Source organism: Nematolebias whitei, chromosome 2 (assembly GCF_014905685.2).
Source record: "Nematolebias whitei isolate Nwh7 chromosome 2, NemWhi1, whole genome shotgun sequence".
Lineage (NCBI taxonomy): Eukaryota > Metazoa > Chordata > Actinopteri > Cyprinodontiformes > Rivulidae > Nematolebias > Nematolebias whitei.
In genome coordinates this window covers 8,364,655-8,383,736 of record NC_056499.1, presented here as the reverse complement: position 1 = coordinate 8,383,736, position 19,082 = coordinate 8,364,655, and the positions used below count along the sequence as shown (strand labels likewise).

At 40.3% G+C, this 19,082-nt stretch overlaps 1 protein-coding gene across 1 annotated transcript in view; it reads left to right on the top strand.

Annotated features, from left to right (window-relative positions):
- Window positions 1-19,082, top strand: part of LOC119428844 (LIM domain only protein 7) — a 35,902-nt gene that overhangs the window by 6,083 nt on the left and 10,737 nt on the right. Inside the window, exons 4-19 of the mRNA XM_037696537.1 lie at window positions 1,788-1,894; window positions 2,332-2,362; window positions 3,476-3,589; window positions 3,674-3,839; window positions 4,315-4,465; window positions 7,880-7,930; window positions 9,841-10,009; window positions 10,354-10,502; window positions 11,155-11,320; window positions 11,547-12,158; window positions 14,427-14,717; window positions 17,336-17,450; window positions 17,953-18,114; window positions 18,182-18,348; window positions 18,431-18,494; window positions 18,593-18,649. Coding sequence (XP_037552465.1) covers window positions 1,788-1,894; window positions 2,332-2,362; window positions 3,476-3,589; window positions 3,674-3,839; window positions 4,315-4,465; window positions 7,880-7,930; window positions 9,841-10,009; window positions 10,354-10,502; window positions 11,155-11,320; window positions 11,547-12,158; window positions 14,427-14,717; window positions 17,336-17,450; window positions 17,953-18,114; window positions 18,182-18,348; window positions 18,431-18,494; window positions 18,593-18,649 — 2,572 coding nt within the window. The remainder of the gene's footprint in view (window positions 1-1,787; window positions 1,895-2,331; window positions 2,363-3,475; window positions 3,590-3,673; window positions 3,840-4,314; window positions 4,466-7,879; window positions 7,931-9,840; window positions 10,010-10,353; window positions 10,503-11,154; window positions 11,321-11,546; window positions 12,159-14,426; window positions 14,718-17,335; window positions 17,451-17,952; window positions 18,115-18,181; window positions 18,349-18,430; window positions 18,495-18,592; window positions 18,650-19,082) is intronic.

Genomic DNA, 19,082 nt, shown 5'->3' with positions numbered 1-19,082 from the left:
GCATTTTACAATCTTTTAATAATAATTTATGATGGTGTAAAGCCACTGATCCCTCGATGTGTTTCTTTTCATTTTAAGGGGGTGGGGTTATAGATGAATAGAAAATGAGGAAACAACTTGGCATGTCACTACTTGGAGCCAGTGTTTTTTATTTTATTTAGTTATGGTTGCGTTGGTCTTGCAGTTTACACATTTTAAGTAGACTTAATTTTTTGAAAATTACTATTTAATTACTAATTACAGTAATCTTTAAACTGTTTTTGTTTAATTTTATAGAAACTTTATTTTATAAACCTTTACATTGCTGTCATTTTCATAATACATTTATTTTACCAGAAATTGTATTAAAATCCTGGCTAAACCATAAGTGCTACAGCTAGCTGCTGCTGTCATCACATGCCTTTTCAAATAAACAGAAGTCAGTGTAAATAATAATGTAACATTAAACTGGCAAAGGTTTGGAAATGTTTTTTCTAACTGAGGTTGTTCAGAGCTATCTACAACGGGTAAGACGTCTATGATTCTATAAAACCAGTTTCAAAAGATCTGAACTACCATACTTGCTGCCGTACACGCTGCACTGCCGTATAAAGTCGCATCAGTCCAAAAATGTCGAATAAAGTGTGTGTGGGGGGAAAAACATAAATAAGTCGCTTCGCCATATAAGTCACATCTATTGTCACCACTGACCACCTGGAAACGTGGGCCGGTGTTGTGCCAAAAATCGATTGGCTGCCAAATGGCAGGAACGTGCACAGGAGGACTTTAACAAGAATTTAACAAGATCAACACTTAAAAACAGTTATTTGTTTGCTCGAAATTATAGCAAATGTTTTTCTCAGTTGACTTTTTCCTTAATAAATGCACTTTAATGCTCAAATTAGCTGCATTTTGCCTGGGTGGCGCGACATAATGCAGCTGATTTGATGTTTGCTCCAGGAGTTCAGAGAGACGAAGGTGTCTCACATGGCAAGTCTCATTAAAAGCCACGTTTACCTATTAATGAGACACTTGGCTTGCCATATAAATTGGCCATCTAGGGGCTGCAGATGTTAATGTTGAATATTTTTCATGCCAGAATAAATGAAATGGTCAGATCTCATCATCCAAAAATTGTTATAAATATGGGGGGTGGGGTGGGGGTGGGGGTGATGTATATTAGTCGCGTCAGTGTATAAGTTGCAGGACTTGCAAATTTATGCAAAAAGGTGTGACTTTTAAATCTGCAAATATGGCAACTTTAAGTAGTTGACCATCTCCATCAGCTGCATCCTGCTTCCGAAAATCTAACAATGGCTCAGACCCACATTATTCAAGATGGCAATGTTTTATGTTCAGTTAATCTTTACTTAAGTTTTCTGTTAAAAGGCGAGTATATTAACCAAAAAATGTTTTTTTTTCTTCTAGAGCTTTTTGTTGTGTTGACACTTTTTGAAGTAAACTAAAAGATCTGTTCTTATTCCGTGCCTGGAGCAGAGTGAGAGGAATTTTTCAAATGGCCAATTTTGTCAATTCCTAATTAATGGTAATTGGCTCTGTGTTTAAAATCTGCTGTGTCTGGCGAACTTATAATTACAGATAAATCAGTATTTATTGACAAGTGCTCCCAGTCCTAATGGAGCTGCATTTAACACGACTCGCAATTTGCTTTGGATGATGCAGATGCAAGTGTTCAGTTTTTGCTGTGGGCATTTTGCAGCCTCACTCAATATGAGCTCATTCCAGCTGTTCTGCAGCCATTTTTTTTTTTAACTGTTTTTTTTTTTTTTTTTTTGCACACTTTTTAGGATAACGTGAATGTTTTTCTGAAAGCCTGTGGGAAACTTGGCCTAAATGAGTCTCAGCTGTTTCATCCAGGTGACCTTCAGGACCTGTCCACTCGAGTGACACTCAGGTGATGTGGTTATCAGTAGAGTCAACATGCTAATACATGTGTAGGAGACAAAGGTCCTGTGTTTAGGGATTTTAATCTATAAAATGCACAACTTTTTTAAGAGCTCATAAAACTGACAAGATACCTGAATGTAATGACGAAACACTTTTTGGTTTTAGAATTTTATTATAAGGCCTGTACTGGTAAAGGTAAATAAAATGAGCTGCTTTGCATTGATAATGGTATTTGCCTGACTGCACTTTTATCTAAAAGTTCTTTTCTATAAAACCTGATAAATAGTTGATTTATTGGCAATTTGCAAATGAGAAACACACAGCTCTATTGCTCAGTGTTTAACTGGATGCATATTTATTGCTCTGTAAGAGAGCATTTGAAATCAGACGTTATAAAGAGAAGTGCCATACCATTTTTAAATCTTTAATTTTTTTTTTCTTTAGGCGGGATGAAAGCCAGAGACGAGTGAAAAATGTAAGTTTCTATGTATTTTTCCTCCAATTTGGTGTTCTATTACAATGTTTGATGATCCAGACTTCCTTGTAAAAAGTTTTACCATTGCACTGCACACAATTCTACTGCACTGTCAGCTCTGCACACCAGGTGATGCCTCAAGGTGGTACATGCACGTGTGTGTATATGTTGACGACACTCTACATTGTTGTTGTAGCTATAGCCTCAAGTAGAGCGTGTCAATACACCAAAGTTCAGGTTCATTAATCCAGGTAAAAATCCAGCAATGTTCAGTCGGGTCATCTGTACAGTTTCTTTTATTGCTGAGCCGTTTTGGTTTGGTGGGCTCCACAGACTGAAGTCCTTTTTGTATGAAGGACGAAACGTCTCGGCAACAAAAGAAACCAGATCCAGATGATCTAACTGAACATTGTTGGAGCGTGTCAATAGTTTCTCAAGGTTTGTGATGGAGATGAAGAGGAGATCACTGAGAGGACATCTCATAAACTAATAAATACAATAGTTGCCGGGGTTTTTTAACGCAACTTAAACTTTTGCTTTGCTCAAAAGTTTTGAATCTACTTGAGCTGTGCAGGGAGTTGGTGCTGCTGCTACAGATGCTGGAGAATCTGGACAAAGGTCCAAACTAATCAGATTTTTCTTTGTGCATTTTCTGCTGCCAGCTCAGACATTTGAACTCGTCCATGCAAAGCTCAGGCTGGATGTGCAGAAACACTACCGCAGCTTTTAGATGTATGCATCCAAAGTAAAATAACGGTGGTTAAAAGATAAAAGGCAGAGAACCATTTTCAGTACTTTTTTTTTATTTTTTTTTTTTATTTTTATTTTTTATTTAAATTTATTTATTTTTTGCTAATTATTATCACTATTGCTTTGAGCCACAGTGTTTAAAGCAACCTTTGATGCCGTGTTCTTCTAATTGCTCAATTTTTGGTCCTAAAAGCATTATTTGCTCGGGGAAAGACGAACATTCTTCACCTTTTACATTATTTAGGTTTTTTTTATTTTAAATTGAAAGTGTTTGTCTTTAGTTTTCAGGATATTTTTACTTTTATGTAGAGGAAGAAATATTTGTGGTTCAATGCGTTGACTGAATGTTCTCTGGTCTCGTAGGTGCTTATCACCATATACTGGCTGGGTCGTAAGGCTCAACTAGACCCAGTTTACTCTGGTCCTCAACTTGATTACAAGTCCTTCGAGGGTCTGTTAGGTTTGGCTTTGTCCAAGGTGAGACACTTTCTGGCCTTCAGTTTTTTTATTGTATTGTTTGTTTTTTTTCCTGTCTGTATTGACCTTGTCTTCTAAAACCAGGCTCTAGAAGAAGGCAGTAATGTGTTTGTGAAGGATGGGGGATACAAAGAGTACCACTCCTCAGAGGGAGAGTTATGTCAGGATTTAAGACCGAGTTCTGTTGGAGGGAACTCTGAGGACTGCTTCGAGTCTCTGGACACCCGCGCTCTCCGCCTAAATGAAGAAGGTGTGTGTGCGTTCTGTTCTTTTTCCTCGTAAATAAGCTGTCAGATCTGTCCTTCAGCATGAGGCCTGAAGTCCTTATGGTGGTTCTGCAGTGAAATGAAACCACTTCATGTTGGTCAGGGTGACACATTTGTCCGTTTTTTAAAAAATTGCTTCATGTTTAATGTGCTTAATTTAATTTTAAGTCATTATTTTATATGGCAGTCCTTTTTAGCTCAGTTTATCATTTGCCTGCATGTAACTGTGCCAGGCTCCGCGCACGTCAGTGTTTCATTGTGGCAAGTTCCACACTGGGGTGCTAAAAATGTGTAATGGGAGAAGGTATAATACTTGGCTTGATGCTCCCTGGAGGCTCAGCTGTGAACCAACTGATCCAGAAAAGGTTTCTTTCTTCAGTTCTCTTTGCTTTTGGATTTCCTTCCAGCTTTCGCATTATTTTTTATTTTTATTATTTTTTGTATGTCTGTAATTTTCAGGTTGTGGAAGTGACGCTGAAGCTGAGCAGGTGTTCAAGATGGATAATCCGTGTCTCTCGGCCCAGCAAAACAAAGGCATCATCCCACCTCCGCTTGGAAGAAAACAAGGACGGGAGGAGGCTGCAGGGGCCACTGCGACTCCACTCCCCAGGTACAGAAAACGTGTTCACACGCTGCTGCGAACTCGCTTATCCAGAGCTGACCTTGCACCAGAGAACTGGCTGCTGTTTGCTTCTTTTCACTGCCTGTATTGGATTTGCTGCTGGTTTTACAACCTGTTTCAACTGTGTGTGTGTGTAACGGCATGCTTGTGAGTGCAATGATTAACAAACTGTTTAGTGTTTAATCCTGTTGACGAATCACGGCTTCAGCAACTGAACGAGCACAAACTCACCTGTTGGGCGTCGTTCTGTGATCAGAGGTCTCGTTTACGGTAAATTTAGTTTAGCTTGGTACTGGCTCACTTTGGGACAGGTTTTTTTTTTTTGTTGCTCCCTGGTTTAAAAAAAAAAAAAAGCTTTAATTTATTACAAGCCTCTTTAGTGGCTGCTTTGAATCAAAGTTAACGGAGTACGTTGGGCTCAGTTCGGGCTTTTTAAAGTTGGCTCTTAAGTTTTGTTTATCCTGTGCATGATTTTTAGTCGTCTGTATTTGTCAGTTGGAAGCTGCGGAGTGGTGCTGCGGAGTGGTGGTGCAGAGGTTGGCGAAGGTGGGCCTGTGATCGGGAGATTGCCGGTTCAACTCCCTGTACTGACATCAAAACGTGGGTGGGATAGGTGAAGCACCCACACCTGCCTCCACCCTCATTTGCCCCATGCTGGGCCCTTGAGCAAGGCCCTTAAACCCCACAATCTGCACCCAAGATAACGGCTCTCTGCTCCACACAGAGGGCTGTGGTTGCGTCAGGAAGGACATCTGGCGTAAAAATAATCGCCAAGTCTTCGTGTGACTTAGTTCGCTGTGGTGACCCCTGAAGAAGGAAGAATCTGGGGGGGTGGGGGGTTGTCAGTGGGACTCGTACCTGATCCCTCCACAATCTGCTCAAATGTGTACAGTGGTACGATGTATAAAAAGAATAATTTGCAGCCCGACTGACAAAACTGGATCATTGGGTGGAAGTTTCTCCATTTTAAGCATCAGTTGGATGCTCCACTCAAATCCACCTGCAAAAGTGGCGTCTGCTCACTTTGACTAAAGAGAGGTCAAAATGAGATGAATTCAGTGAATCCTCTGATTATGTTTAGTCTTTGGTTGTTACCAGTTGTTGTTTCTAGTATTTTCCCCGTTGGGTCATGTCGGCAGGTCGGATCTAATGGGTCCTTCTCAGTTTAAGGTAAACCCTTTACCCTCCATTATACCCTCGGTGCTCTCTCTTCTAGCTGTGTCATAGCCGGACTGGAAGAAAAGAGATGCGTCCAAACTGTAAACATTGAGGGGGAAATAAGACTGTATGTTCTGAGGAAATGTAAAAAGACTGCTGTCATGCAGGCACCAGAGGGCCACAAATATTGTTGGAATTTTTGCTATTATTTATATTGGTAATAAAAATAAATAAATTTAAAAAAAAAACAGTGCATCATTGCCACTTAAGTGGCATTTAAAATAATGGACCTGGGAATCGATTAGACTGTGGTGCCGCGGACATAAACTAACAAGTGTTTAGTGCACTTGGAAGGCCAGCCAAACCTAAAACTAATACTTGGGAATGAAGAAACAAATGTCTATACATGTAGATCACACTGATCAAAAAACAATTACTTGTTGTGCTCTTTCTAGAATAACTGGCATCTTTGGAAGGATATTAACATTGATGCTTCAGGCTTTTAACCTCGTTTGACAGCCATTTCTTAACCTCAGATCCCAATACTCTACTACTTTAAGGCAAAAGAACATTATTTAACCCTAAACTCTTCCGTAACACTTGTATTCCCCACATTTAATAACCACGCCACCTAACAACTTTGAGCTCTTTCTTTCGGCTCATTAAGATCTAAATGCAAGCCTTCGTGATCAGACATGAGGTGTACCACTCTATACTGCAGAGCTCTAGATTCCCCGTCGTCTCCATCACCAAAGACTCCCGAGAGCGCCATCAGCGAGGAGCTTTTTCTGGAAGCTCAGTGCGAAGACGATTCAGATGATCAAACGGAGGCAGACCCAATCCTTGATGATTTGTATTTCCGGCGCGTCCAGCAGACCCTCCATCAGACGTCCTTCAACCCCGACTTCGACCGCTTTTTGCCTCGATACTGGACACCCGAAGAGGAAAGTCGAGTCCGCAGGATCTACCTCGGCTCCCAGAAACGACCCTGGTATCGTAAAATGCTTGGTCTAAGGTCTGTTATTTTTAAAACTGACGTGAAGCTAATACGAGACAAAACTGGAGCTACAGTTTTGTTCTGTTTGGTTAAGGGTTACAAATTATATAACAAGTTGGGAAGTGGCTGCATTTGCAGGCTAAAGTGTGAGCTAACATGTTTGTGTACCCATGGCGCATGAAGTTCTAATTTTGTGTTTTTATACTAAAATGACCCATGAAACCGTGGCATGCTTTATGCATCCTGTTTTGTTAATGATTGTGTGTGATCTTGTTAAGAAATTGTGCTTTACTATGCTAAAACATTCAAACTAAACTAATTTGCTCATTCAATTAGCTAGTGCAGTAATAGAATGTAGATAAACTTGTCATTTTAATTTCTTCATGTAACATTTTGTCATGTACTGTTAATTATGCTGCGTTTGTTTCATGCAGATCCTCTTTTTTTTGTTTCTGTTTTTGACTGTAGCCAGAAAGCGTCGGCTTTTGAAGAGTTGGGCTTGATTTCCCAACATGCATCACCTGCTACATCAGGAGAAGCTCAGAACCCTGGACGTCTCTCCAAGCCTGAACTAAAAGTCCCTCATGGGGCCCATATTCCTAATTACATGCCACACATGACGGCGGCCTGAAGCTGCGACATGTTATCTCAGTGTCTCGTTTTTAGGAAATCACTCCAATTCTTTGCAGACTAAAATATTTTACGATTAGGTTGTTGTTCCTTCATGCTGCATGTTTTTATTTATACTTTCACCTTTTTGTGCTGATAATGTGAAAGACATTTTAACAGCGACATGCTGAGTGACTCACTGCTTCCTAATTGTTAAACATGACTCGTGAATCGTCTCTGTAGCCATAACAGAAACACGTTATTTATAACGGCTTTTTTTTTTCCCCCCCTTGGCACTGTTTTCCAGTTTGCTGCTGTGAGACATTGAGTGTTAAAAAATAAATTTGTCACTGCAGGCTAATAAATTGTCAAACGGTCTAATATTTATGCTGCACAATGTTAAACAAATCCACCAGCCTTCATATTCTGGTTTTAAATTATGAGGCCCTGAAGCATTTCACAGCTGCCATAAGGTGTGTGTGTGTGTGTGTGTGTGTGTGTGTGTGTGTGTGGGGGGGTGGGGGGGGGGGTTTTATCTTTATACTTGTCTTGCATTTAATGATTGTGATTCAGTTGCCTCAGCTTCTTGGTTTTAAATTGGTGTTTGTTTGCACTGATTCATTTTTCTGGTTCTGTAGAACATATGAAATCCAGGTGAGACCGGTTCCGGTCAACCCTGGCTGGATTTGGTGAGTCCTACGTGTATTTGAGGTTGCTTTCACTTTCAGCGCGTCTGCTTTGTTGCTGCTTCTTCTGAGGGGTATTCTATGAAGCAAAATTACCAGAACTGTACTTTTCTTCTTTCAGCCTGCCTTGACAAAACTTAAAACACGTGAGATGAAGGGTACTACTATAGTGGTTCTGACTGTACTTTCAAATAAGCATTTTGACTTTTTTTTTTTTTTTTTTTTTTTTTTTTGACATCTCTGAGAAACGCTTCATCCCCCATCCAGAGGACTTAGTTTGCAAGTTGGTCATCAGGCCTAAAACATTTGATTGTTGTACACGATTGTTTTAGATTGTGTTTTAAGCCTCCCTTTTTAGAGATTACAGCAGGAGGTTGGCTTGAAACGCTGCACTGACTGCTACCTATGGGACAGATCTGATTGGTAGACTGAGGAAGTACTCTGGATGGGGGATGAAATGTTTCTCACTTAGACTAATCCAGATGACATAATTAAACTTTTTTTTTTTTGTCATCTACCTGGATGATGAAGCTTAACACTTTTTTATTTTTATTTTTTTTTTACATTTATTTAATTTTGTGACTAAATTTTAGACACTCATCAAAAAGCGAACATCCGTACGTCTGTCTGCACATCCACACATTTTCTCTTGTCCCAACCATAATTTTTGATCTGCAAAAGATAATGTAAAACTTCACACACACATGCATCACCAGACGGCGTGTTGCGCACACATTTCATCCACACCGCTCAAAGTTAAAACAAGGTCTTTGCGTGTCCCGACCATTTCTATAGGTTGTCGACGGGCGTATAATGTGCCATATATGCTGTACACTTGTAAAATAAAATGTCAACATTTAACTAACGACTAATGTGGTGCACTGACTTGAGATTTTTAATTTATTTGACATTTTTATTTTTAAATTCTTGCAGAACTAGTAACAAACGTGTCTGATTCTCAGCCTGTAAAGAACCAAATCAGTGACTGGACTCTGAACTCATCACCAGCTTGAGTGGCCTGGACAACTCTAAAATTGATTCTGAACTTGGACTTGAAGCTGGACATGGTTGGCAAAGCAGAAAGTCTTTCTTCATAGTATACCCCTCCCATGTTTTTTTTATTTTACATTACATGCACCACAAGAGATTTTTCCTTTAAACTTTATTTGGCTTTTCATAAAGATGTGAGTGCCCAATTAGTTTTTTTCTGAGCTGCGACTCAACAGAACAATTTCCAGCAGACTTCAGCATTGTTTGCAATCAGTCTTGTGTACTCAACTTGTTACTCTTTGTATTATACCTCCTGCTGAACACTGCTGTTTAAATGTCACACCTGACATCGTCTGTTGCCCACATCTGTGCTGTTATCTGTTACTGTACAAGTTGTGGCTGTTGTTGTGCAGACAGCAGCATCTGTTGCCATTTATCCTGCTGTTGTGCTTGACTGGCATGTTGCTCGCTGCTTACACTTAGCCGAGGATTTTGGTGTTTGAATGCAAAATATGCTCTCTGAGCTGTGAGCTTGCAGCCTGTTTTGTTTGTGAGTCAGACATGGAGCATGCAGAGCATCAAGCATGTTGTCTATGCTTGTGCGTACAGTTGTGCAGGGAAACCATGGATCATGCTTTGCTTCGTTGTGTTGGAGTGTCACTTTTTAGGCAGTATTGATCTGCAATATAAATGTCTTTGTGGTGCAAAAATAACAATTTGCAAAATGCCAAGACCTCTTTATTTAAAAAAAAAAAAAAAAATCATTTTGATGTTTTTCCCAACATGCAACGTATCATTTGCTTTTCTTGTCAATGCATTTTGTAGAAACATGCTGGCCCAGAGGTGCAAAACCAAAGAGCAACGTCTTTTGCCCTCTGTCATCTGCATTTCTGTGTTCTTTCCTTTTGTTTTTCCCAAACCAGGAGCAAATCCCTCAGTGACATCCCGATGGTGTACCCTGTGCGTAAAGTTTCAAATGGAAACCCCATTTATAACAAAGGACAGGACGCCGGCCTGGCCAGGGGCTGGAGCCAAGACGGTGAAAGGAAGCGTAGTGTCGCTGCCAAGGACGGTGAAGCTCAGTGGCAGGAGGCAAGTCAGTTCTGACAAAACGGCTCATTATGAGTCTATTTTTGTACTTCAGGACATCTTTGAGGGTATCCTTTCTCTCTGCACACCAGAGCAATTTCTTTTCAGGTTTTAGCTGTCCTCAAAGTAAAATTTTGATCCATAAACCTATAATTGGTGTGGTATTGGCAATATTTAAATGTGCTTCTTTCAGCAACACCCCCCACCCCACCCACGCACACACACGATCTCCAATTGAAATATCTGAGATTAAATTTTAAGATTTACAGGAGAATTAAAAAGTATATTACTATGATGTGACTGTTACATTCTTGCAGGCAGCAGTGTTGGATTAAAATTTGTTTCAGGATTTGACAAAGTGGAAGAATCGTCGCAGGAGCACCAATACTGAGCACTACAGGAAGTCCCAGCACAGAGAGCACGTCATTAATCAGATGGCCAATGGCGCTGTGACGAGCCATGAGACATGTCGAGCACAGAGCTGTCCAACAAAGAGGTGTGTGAGATTGAAAATTAAACTTGAAAACGGTAATTGTGGTGTTGCAAAGGTGTGTGTGTGTGTGTGTGGCGTACAGTAGTCCCTCGTTTATTAAGGGGGATCCGTACCCTGAAGACCAGCGATAAGTGAAAACTACGAAGTAGGATTAGTAGTACAAGTAGTTTTTATTTTGGTATTTATAAATTAAGGCACTTTAAACCCTTCCCACACTCCTGCAATATTCTAAACAATGTTTCTAAACATTAAACGCACCAAAACGTCACAGGATATCATGACTTCAGCTCCCTGCCTCCTCTGCTCTTTGTCACCTGCAAGTGCTCTTGGCCACGCCCACTTCTCCCCTCTGCACGGAGAACAGCTGATCAGCTGCAGCAGGAAGTTTATCCTGCAGTATGGGCAGCACAAAGGTGCAGCAGGTACTAAATGATTTTAAAATTATTTAAAATTAAATTGCCATGCCAATCGTGCAGCTCAATCAGCCAATTGTTATGTCCAATCTTGTTTTGAAAAACCGCGATAGACCGAGTTCGCGATAAACGAACCGCGAAGTAGCGAGGGACTACTGTACTGCCACGGCTTTAGAAAAACTCTAGTAAGATGAATCCTTCCGTGTTTTTGGTTTTAATCACAAGGTCTCCTCTCTTCAAAGCTTCTCCAGAGACCAGTTGCCATGGCAACACAGTGCTGCTCCTCGTCTTTACTCCACCTCGTCTCCATCAAGACCCCAGAGTTCTGATCTCAGACCTCGCAGTCGAGCTTCGCTGGCCTGCAGCTACGCCATGGAGGACACTTTAAGCTCCAAGACCCACACTCGGGTGCCATTAAATAATTCCTGTTTTTCTTCTGACTTTCAGTGGATACGTTAGTTTTTCTGCAAGTGAAGTTTTATGAAGCATCCAAGTACAGTCCGTACTTTTACACAGGCAGTCAGAAGAATTGTAGACTGAACTTGCTTGGCTGATCAGGCTGTCGTTTTTGCAGAAGAAAAATTTAAACGTTTTGATGCTTTTTCTATAGCTAATCTTTATTCTGTCTTCTCAGGGATCTCCTGTGGGAGCCGTGCCAACCTCTGCTGGGAGCATCTTTGAAGAAAAGACCCACTTTGCAGCTTTGGCCTCAGATGGATCAAGAGTTGCCACACCTTCTCTGAATCACCCTTTCACTTCCCAGACAAAAATCTTCATCCATTCTCCACCTGAGCAGGCCCAGACACGAAACATTTTAACTAATAAAGTCCCTTTTGTTGTTATGGAAAATTCAAACGTCTGTGGACGATCAAACGGCAGCCTGGATCCTGCTCCATCGATGTCGAGTCATGAAACACATCCAGCCAAGGAGTTCAAAGGGAAATCTTTTTGTCCAAATCCAGTTAATGAAGCAGAAGTTGATGCAACTGAGCATTTGAAGGATCAGATCCACAAAGCTCAAGAAGAAAGCCAGAACTTGGATTGGGATTCAGCAATGGCTTACAGAACCCAGCAGGCTGCAGAGGGCTCCAAACACGTGTCCAGTCCTGTGTCCTGGTCCCGTTCAGCCAGTTTTCCCCGTGGTTTCCGTCGGTCTGAGGGTTCCCCCCGCATCTCTTCTGCAATCACAGCCAGACCGTTTGGGACCATGCAGTCCAGGATGTCCTTGGCACCGAGACTTTACAGCGTGAGTTTCTTGTTCTTGTTACCACGGCAACTGCTCTGTCACTACAAGCATTAAAGATGTGTCAAAATGAACACAAACATTCTGAGCATACCCCTCAAAGTTGTAGTTTGTCACCATTTCCTTCCAGTAATTAGCATTTTCGCTGGTCATGTCTTTGTACCAGTATCTGTATCAGGCCTAATACCAGCCACAAGTACTTTTTACTAGTATTCACAAAAAAAAAAAAAAAAAAAAAAAACCTGATATTTGGGACATATATAACTTTTTTTTTATTTTTATCTTTGATGTCCTTTTCTCTTCTGCGTTACAAATAATCTGGGACAAAAAAATACTTATTATGCAAGGACTAATTCTGCCATATTCATTCTCTATATTTGCAAGTACTCAAACTGAAGTATTTATACCCTGGAAGAAAAAAAAAAATTAGTATTGAGACATGCCTAATTTTCAGCACATGCATAAATTTTAATTGCAGAAAGATCGTTATGAAATGAGGAAGATGTGGAAATGTCTATAAAAGCAGCCATTGTTCTGGTAACTAGATTTGGGGAGTGGTGGAGCAGAGGTTGGAAGACGAGTCTGTGATCAGAAGGGCCGCCGGTTCAACTCCCAATACAGACGACATCAAAATGTGGGTGGGAAAGGTGTAGCATCCACATCTGCCTCCACCCTCATTTGTCCCACTCTGGGCCTTTGAGCAAGGAAGGCCCTTAAGCCCCAACATCTGCGTCTCGGGGCGCCCCATAGCAGCTCTCTGCTCCACACAGAGGGCTGTGGTAGCTCGGTCTGTGGTTGTCAGGAAGGACATTCAGCGTAAAAAAATATTGCTAAGTGTTTGTGCGAGTTACTTTTGCTGTGGCGACCTCTGAAGAAGGGAACAGCCGAAAAAAGAGGGGGGGATAAAAAAAATGTTCTGCTGACTAGCTCACATTGAATTGAGTGTTGCAGACAATTACATCAACCTTTTTACAAACATGTCAATTTGCCTAGAACACATGGTGAAACAAGGTGTTTTTTTTTTAAATGTTCACTTTAGTGAGAAAATTAGATTTTTATTTTCTGCAAATGCCTTCTAAACAAAAAAAAATGCTCTTTTCCTGGGGATGAAAGGTGCAACAGAAGCTAAGGGCTTAAGGGCCTTGTCATTCCCCAATCTGTTGTGGAACCTGATCCGTAGTGTAGCTCATTTGCACATGCGCTTAAAGGACTATTTCAGGCCCCATTGATCGCTTTTGAATACGCTAGATTAATAAGAGCGGTCTTAATTTACTTAAAAAAGTATGTGCTCTATCTCTGCCGATTTTTCATGTTGCTAATTTACGCCACTCGTATTTCCGTTAAATATGCAGCTTCAACACAGAGTGGCACTGTTTCACTTTGGAAATAACTTGTTCTGTATCTTGCAGGGTTTTTCTCATTCAGCTCGGGGTCGGGTCAAATGTGTCGCATCATCTCAACCAATGATTTGTAACAGAAATACGAGTGGCATAAATTAGCTACATTAACAATAGACGAGATGGAGCACGCAATTTTCCTAGTAGATTAAGACAAGTTTATATTCATAAGCAACCGCGATCCGTGCGACCCGGAAGTACACCATGGATCGTGCTCCTGTAATGAATTGGGAAATGACGGGCCTCAAGTAAGGCCCATACCACACCCCACAAACATCTGCTCCTCCAGGTGACCTAGATGGCAACCCTCTGCTCCACATGTGGGCTGTGGTAGCTCGGCTGCATCGGGAAGAAAACATTTGCCTAAATTGTTTGCTTTTGCTGACTGTAATAACTCCTGAAGAAAAAAAAAAAATCAGTATTTGTAGCGACATGGCTGTAACCTCCACAAAACCTTCTTTACTGGATATATTAATAAAATGCATCTAGTATAAAAAATGGCAAATTCAATGCATCAGTTGAATATTAAGCATATTCTCATTTTTAAAAAAGTTTAATATCTTACATATTGTGTTTATTTTAGTTTTACTGGATGGCATTTTATAACTCAAGATGCAGAAGTGACCAAGCCATCCAAATGATTGAGTTTAGGTGTGGTTGTATTCGAGTGAAGTTGTTGCCCTCTTTCAGCAACACAACTTTTCTCCACAGTGGAGTCACAAGGATTACACTCGACTGTCTTATTCTCACTCTGACTATTGATGTTTTTGAACCAGCTGTTTTTCATCAGCAATGACACATTTTAGTTCTGGTTGTGCAAATCAAACATGTCGGTCTCTCTGCGTGAGCTCTCCTCGTTTCTGTTCATCTCCAGGTTGACAGTCCGGGTTTGCTGTCAAACGGCGAGAAATACTATTCTCTTCCTGAGTCTTCAAAGTCGTCAATCAAAAGACAGACTGCAGCTGCCAATCTGAGGGACCAGTACCAGGCATCGATCCGACGGAAGAAGGCTAACCAGGCCAGGCAGGACAGCTCAGAGAGGAGACGGGAAGTCCACAGGTCCTCCCCCCAAACCCAGACTTTACTTCAGCCTCGTTCAAGCCTGCAGTCCTTCCACAACAAAAGCTCGACTCTCTCATGTAAAGCAGGAACTGACTACTCTAAGGTATATTTATGCACCACGCGTCATCTCTGCACTGTAAAACTTTTAAAATGAGCAATGTTTTAAATTGGTTTTGGTTGATCAAATTGCTCTTGTGGGCATTATTAAATTTTTAATTTTTGTTACGATCTCTGCTCATCCCCCCCAAAAGAAACGACACCTGCACGCACGGAGAGAAATATTCAAGTTTAATTACTAAACCAAAGTGTTTTTTAGCAGATGCACCAATTTCACTTTTTGAAATGACTATCTGAAAAGAGCAGTAAAAGAAAATGGGGGCGGGGGGGACTATTAGGGAAAAAAAGATTTTTGCTTCATTTAATGAGTGCGCAGTAAAAAAAAAATCAAAAAAAAAATAAATAAATAAATAATAAAATAATAATGAGTGCGCAGTAATTGCAATAAAAATCAGTGTTTTTGCAAAAGTCACAGCAGATTACATTCCTGGGTAACTGCAATTCAATGAAATACACACATTTCTCTGGGATTCTGAGTATTTTCCAGATACACACTTTTATTCTGCAGTAATAAACGAACTGTTTAATGTGACTGTAATCCAGCTCCAAGCCTGCTCACAAAGTTTTCAGAATGTGCACATTTGACTGAAACAGTGACTCGGTGCTTAAAAACTGGGGTCACAATGTCAAAATGCTTAACATCTGTTGAGCAGTGAGGCCATTTTTGTTCATCTTAACTTTGGCCAGCAGGGGTCGCTCTCTAAGCCACGTTTCTTATCCAAATAGTTTTCTTTACATGCTCTGTATTCATAAATCTAAACGAACTGGCTGAAGCAAAATGTGATTTCCTCATCATTTCCCACAGTTGGAGACTCGATGGCGGCCCTTTTTCAATGACCTCTTGCTGTGCTCCATTTTAACGGTTGTGCTTTATTGGCACCTGAGTGGGGAAAATTAGGTCTACTGGCTCTTTATCTTCAAGCATATTTTTATTAACAGCCACATTTTTGATAAGCATCCACTGATATTAAGATGGTGGATGTATCTGCTGCTGCAGGTACATTTAGATTTTAGCCTTAAAGTAGTCTGAGAGCTCAACAACTTTCAGGGGAGTTTTTACTGCACAAATGCAGCAGTCTGAAGCAGTAATGCTTTCATTTAATAAAAATAATAAGACGCCCTCCTCACTAAAATTTAGAGGATTTCTTGCCGGAGCTGCATTTTATGCTCTGAACAATTTTGAGTTCATAAAACCTGAAGGGCAAAAGGAAATGTCAATTTTATTGTTTTTGTGTTCTTTGCTGCAAACGACTTGTCAGTTATACTGTAGACCCTATACTACAGCCTTTTATTTTTAAGCTTTTAAAGTTGCATACATTCAGACAAATGATCGGCTATAATGAACAAACTGCCTCTGCTGCACACCTGAAAGAAGAAAAGTCCTTAAGAGTCTGTGCTGCTGCTTTAACGAGTCAAACTGAAGTCCTCGTAACCATTTAACTTGTTCGGTTCTATAGTCACATCTCTCCTTACAGCATCATTGATGCACCTTCACCCAAATAAAACAAATATAAACTTGTTGACTTTATTTTACTGTTTTTCTTAATACATTACATGATTTATATTCAGGCTGTGCAATTAAATAATTTTTTAGTTTATTTCAATCATGTAAAATTACTACAAGAAAGATGAATATTTAAGATTTTCACGTATTCCACTTTACGAGTGCTCCCTTTTTTGCCTTACCCTAAATAAGGTGCACCCCCACGCCAAATAACGCACACACTTAGACCTGTCTAAAGCTTTTGACACTGTAGACCATGACATAAGATGTCATAAGTTCTCGGAAATTGGTTGTTCAGTATCTTTTTAGATTGGAGGCAATGTGTTCAACATAATAGTACTACTTTCACTTATCTGTTAACAATGGTGTACCACAAGGCTCAGTCTTGGGACCCACCCTCTTCACGGTCTACATAAGTAATGTAGATCAATGTCAGATCATTCCTGACCTAGCCTTACATTTTTATGCTGACGACAGTTGTTTACTGTCAAGCTAAAACAGTTAAGGTTTTCCGGCTTTTGCAATCTGCTGTTGACATCATCCAGTCAGATTTGATCAGTCTCAAACTTGTGCTAAACGCTGACACAACCAAAGGGATGTTGTTTTCAAACAGGAAGTCTGTCCCAGCAGTCCTTCTGTTTTCTCTTCGAATCATGTTCCTGTAGAGTTTGTCAATTCTTACAAATACTTGGGCATTTTGGTCAATTCGCATCTCTTTTAAGCCCCATGTTGAAATTTATATGTTTTTTATAATGACTATTATTATTATTTGTTTAAAAACCGATATCTCTTGTAAATGAGTCCTTGAGGCTCATTGAGGCTAACCTGTATAAAATGTTGAATGAATTAAACGTTCAATAAGATGACGCAAAAAAATCATTGTAAGGAAATTCTCTTCACTCTTTGAGTAAATGAAGTGTTGAGAGGATGTTGATTTGTCGTAACCTAAATCTACAGACGTGTTGCTGAATGTGCAACATTGACAAAGGAAAAAACTGAGATCATTCAACGTATTGGTTACTACACGTATGTAGTGGGTTTCTAATTTCTACCAGGAAGTAGAGGACATCAGATCACATGGTGGTGTGTGTGTGTTTCAGGTTGATCATAGTGACATGAGGGTGAGCCTGACTCTTAAACCCAACAGTGTTCCAGACTTCGGTTTCCAAACTCACTGGGACTCCTCAGGGTTGAGGGTAATATGCATCCAACCTGGTAAGAATATAATTTTATAAATCTCCAGAACAATATTGGTGAAATGGTCTTGAAAATGATCAGAATAAAAAATTGGTGATTTAACTGTTTCTTTAGAACAGCAGGAACATGTGATGGGTAAAAGCGGAGTGGAGAGGCACAGGGAATGTTTGCGGACCAGTTTAAGACTAAACTGCCTTGCTTCTGAAAAGGACTAACTACATTTGTATATTTTTTTAAGAGGCTCAATTTGAAAACGAGCTCAGCTGGTTAGAAGTGTATCGTGTACAAATGACTCTTGAGCAGTTTTCAGGCATTTTGTGGATCAGAAACCTAATAAATGTTGCCACTGACCTAAAACTCACCCATAAATAATTTAGAAGCTTCAGGGGTGTCACTTACTTGAAGCTTTGTAGTTTGCCTCACTGGCCTGCTTCTCAGTTTAGACCAGTAACAACCCCCCCTCACACACACACACACACCCCCCTTCTCTCACATTTCCTGATGCCCGTTTGTTCCACAGCTAGTCCAGCAGAGTGTTGCCAGCTGTGTGTGGACGATGAGATCGTGGCAGTCGACGGCGTTGCCGTGGCACACCTGACCTACAACCAGTGGAGGAATAAGATGGCCTCTTCCCTGCAAACTGGAAGCCTGACCATGGACATTCGACGCTATGGGATCAAGGGTAAAAATTTGTTTTCTCGAACATCATATCCGTGTGGACTAGTCTTAGTTTTACTTGTGTGACTCAGATTGGAGCAGCAGCACAGAGTCTCATCCACACCAGCCTGCTCAGAGCAGGATGACTCTTAACTTGACGTCTGCTGCGCCCGTTCTAATTGGTTACCCTGATCTTCACGCCAACACCGCGGCTTCCACAACCACACAACTGGAAAAGTCTAACTGGCAGACAGCCGATGTGAGTTTTTTTTTTATGTTTTTTAAATCCAAATCAATACCAAATGATGGCTCAAAGATTATTAAATATTTTACGTATGCAGGTAACTCAAGATAAAGTCCTGGACGGGGTTTTCTCTGAGAGCTCTGGGTCAGTCAGGAATAAAGGTATAATGATTTAAAAACTGCCATTAAAGAGTTACTCATGTACTTAATGATTTTATATTGTGTTTTATCTTTTTTTTTATTTATTTTTTTTAATGTAGAATCTAATGCTACCAGGCAAAATCAGAAAAAGAGAGAAGAATTTTTTAATGAGAAAGGTAAAACCAGAACCACCAGTGGCTTCTTGTATGTTTGCTTTAGTGGCAGGAGCTTGGCCTGGTTGAGGTGGTATTTCACTGAGCTGTGACTGTTTGTGAACTAGTTCAGGGGAAATTTCAGAATTTATTTATTTTTTGTTTCTCCCCCTTTACAGCCTCACTGAAATGTTTACAACCATCTTTAGTGGTGCTTGAACGTTTGTGAACCCTTTTTATAATTTTCTATATTTCTGCATAAATATGACTTAAAACATCATCAGATTTTCACACAAGTCCTAAAAGTAGAAAAAGAAAACCCAGTTAAACAGATGAGACAAAAATATTATACTTGGTCATTTATTTGATGGTTCACAAACTTTCCAGCACCTCTGCATGAGCAGTTTTGAAAACTGCAACCTATTTTTGTGCAAGACTTGCACAACTATTTTCTGGC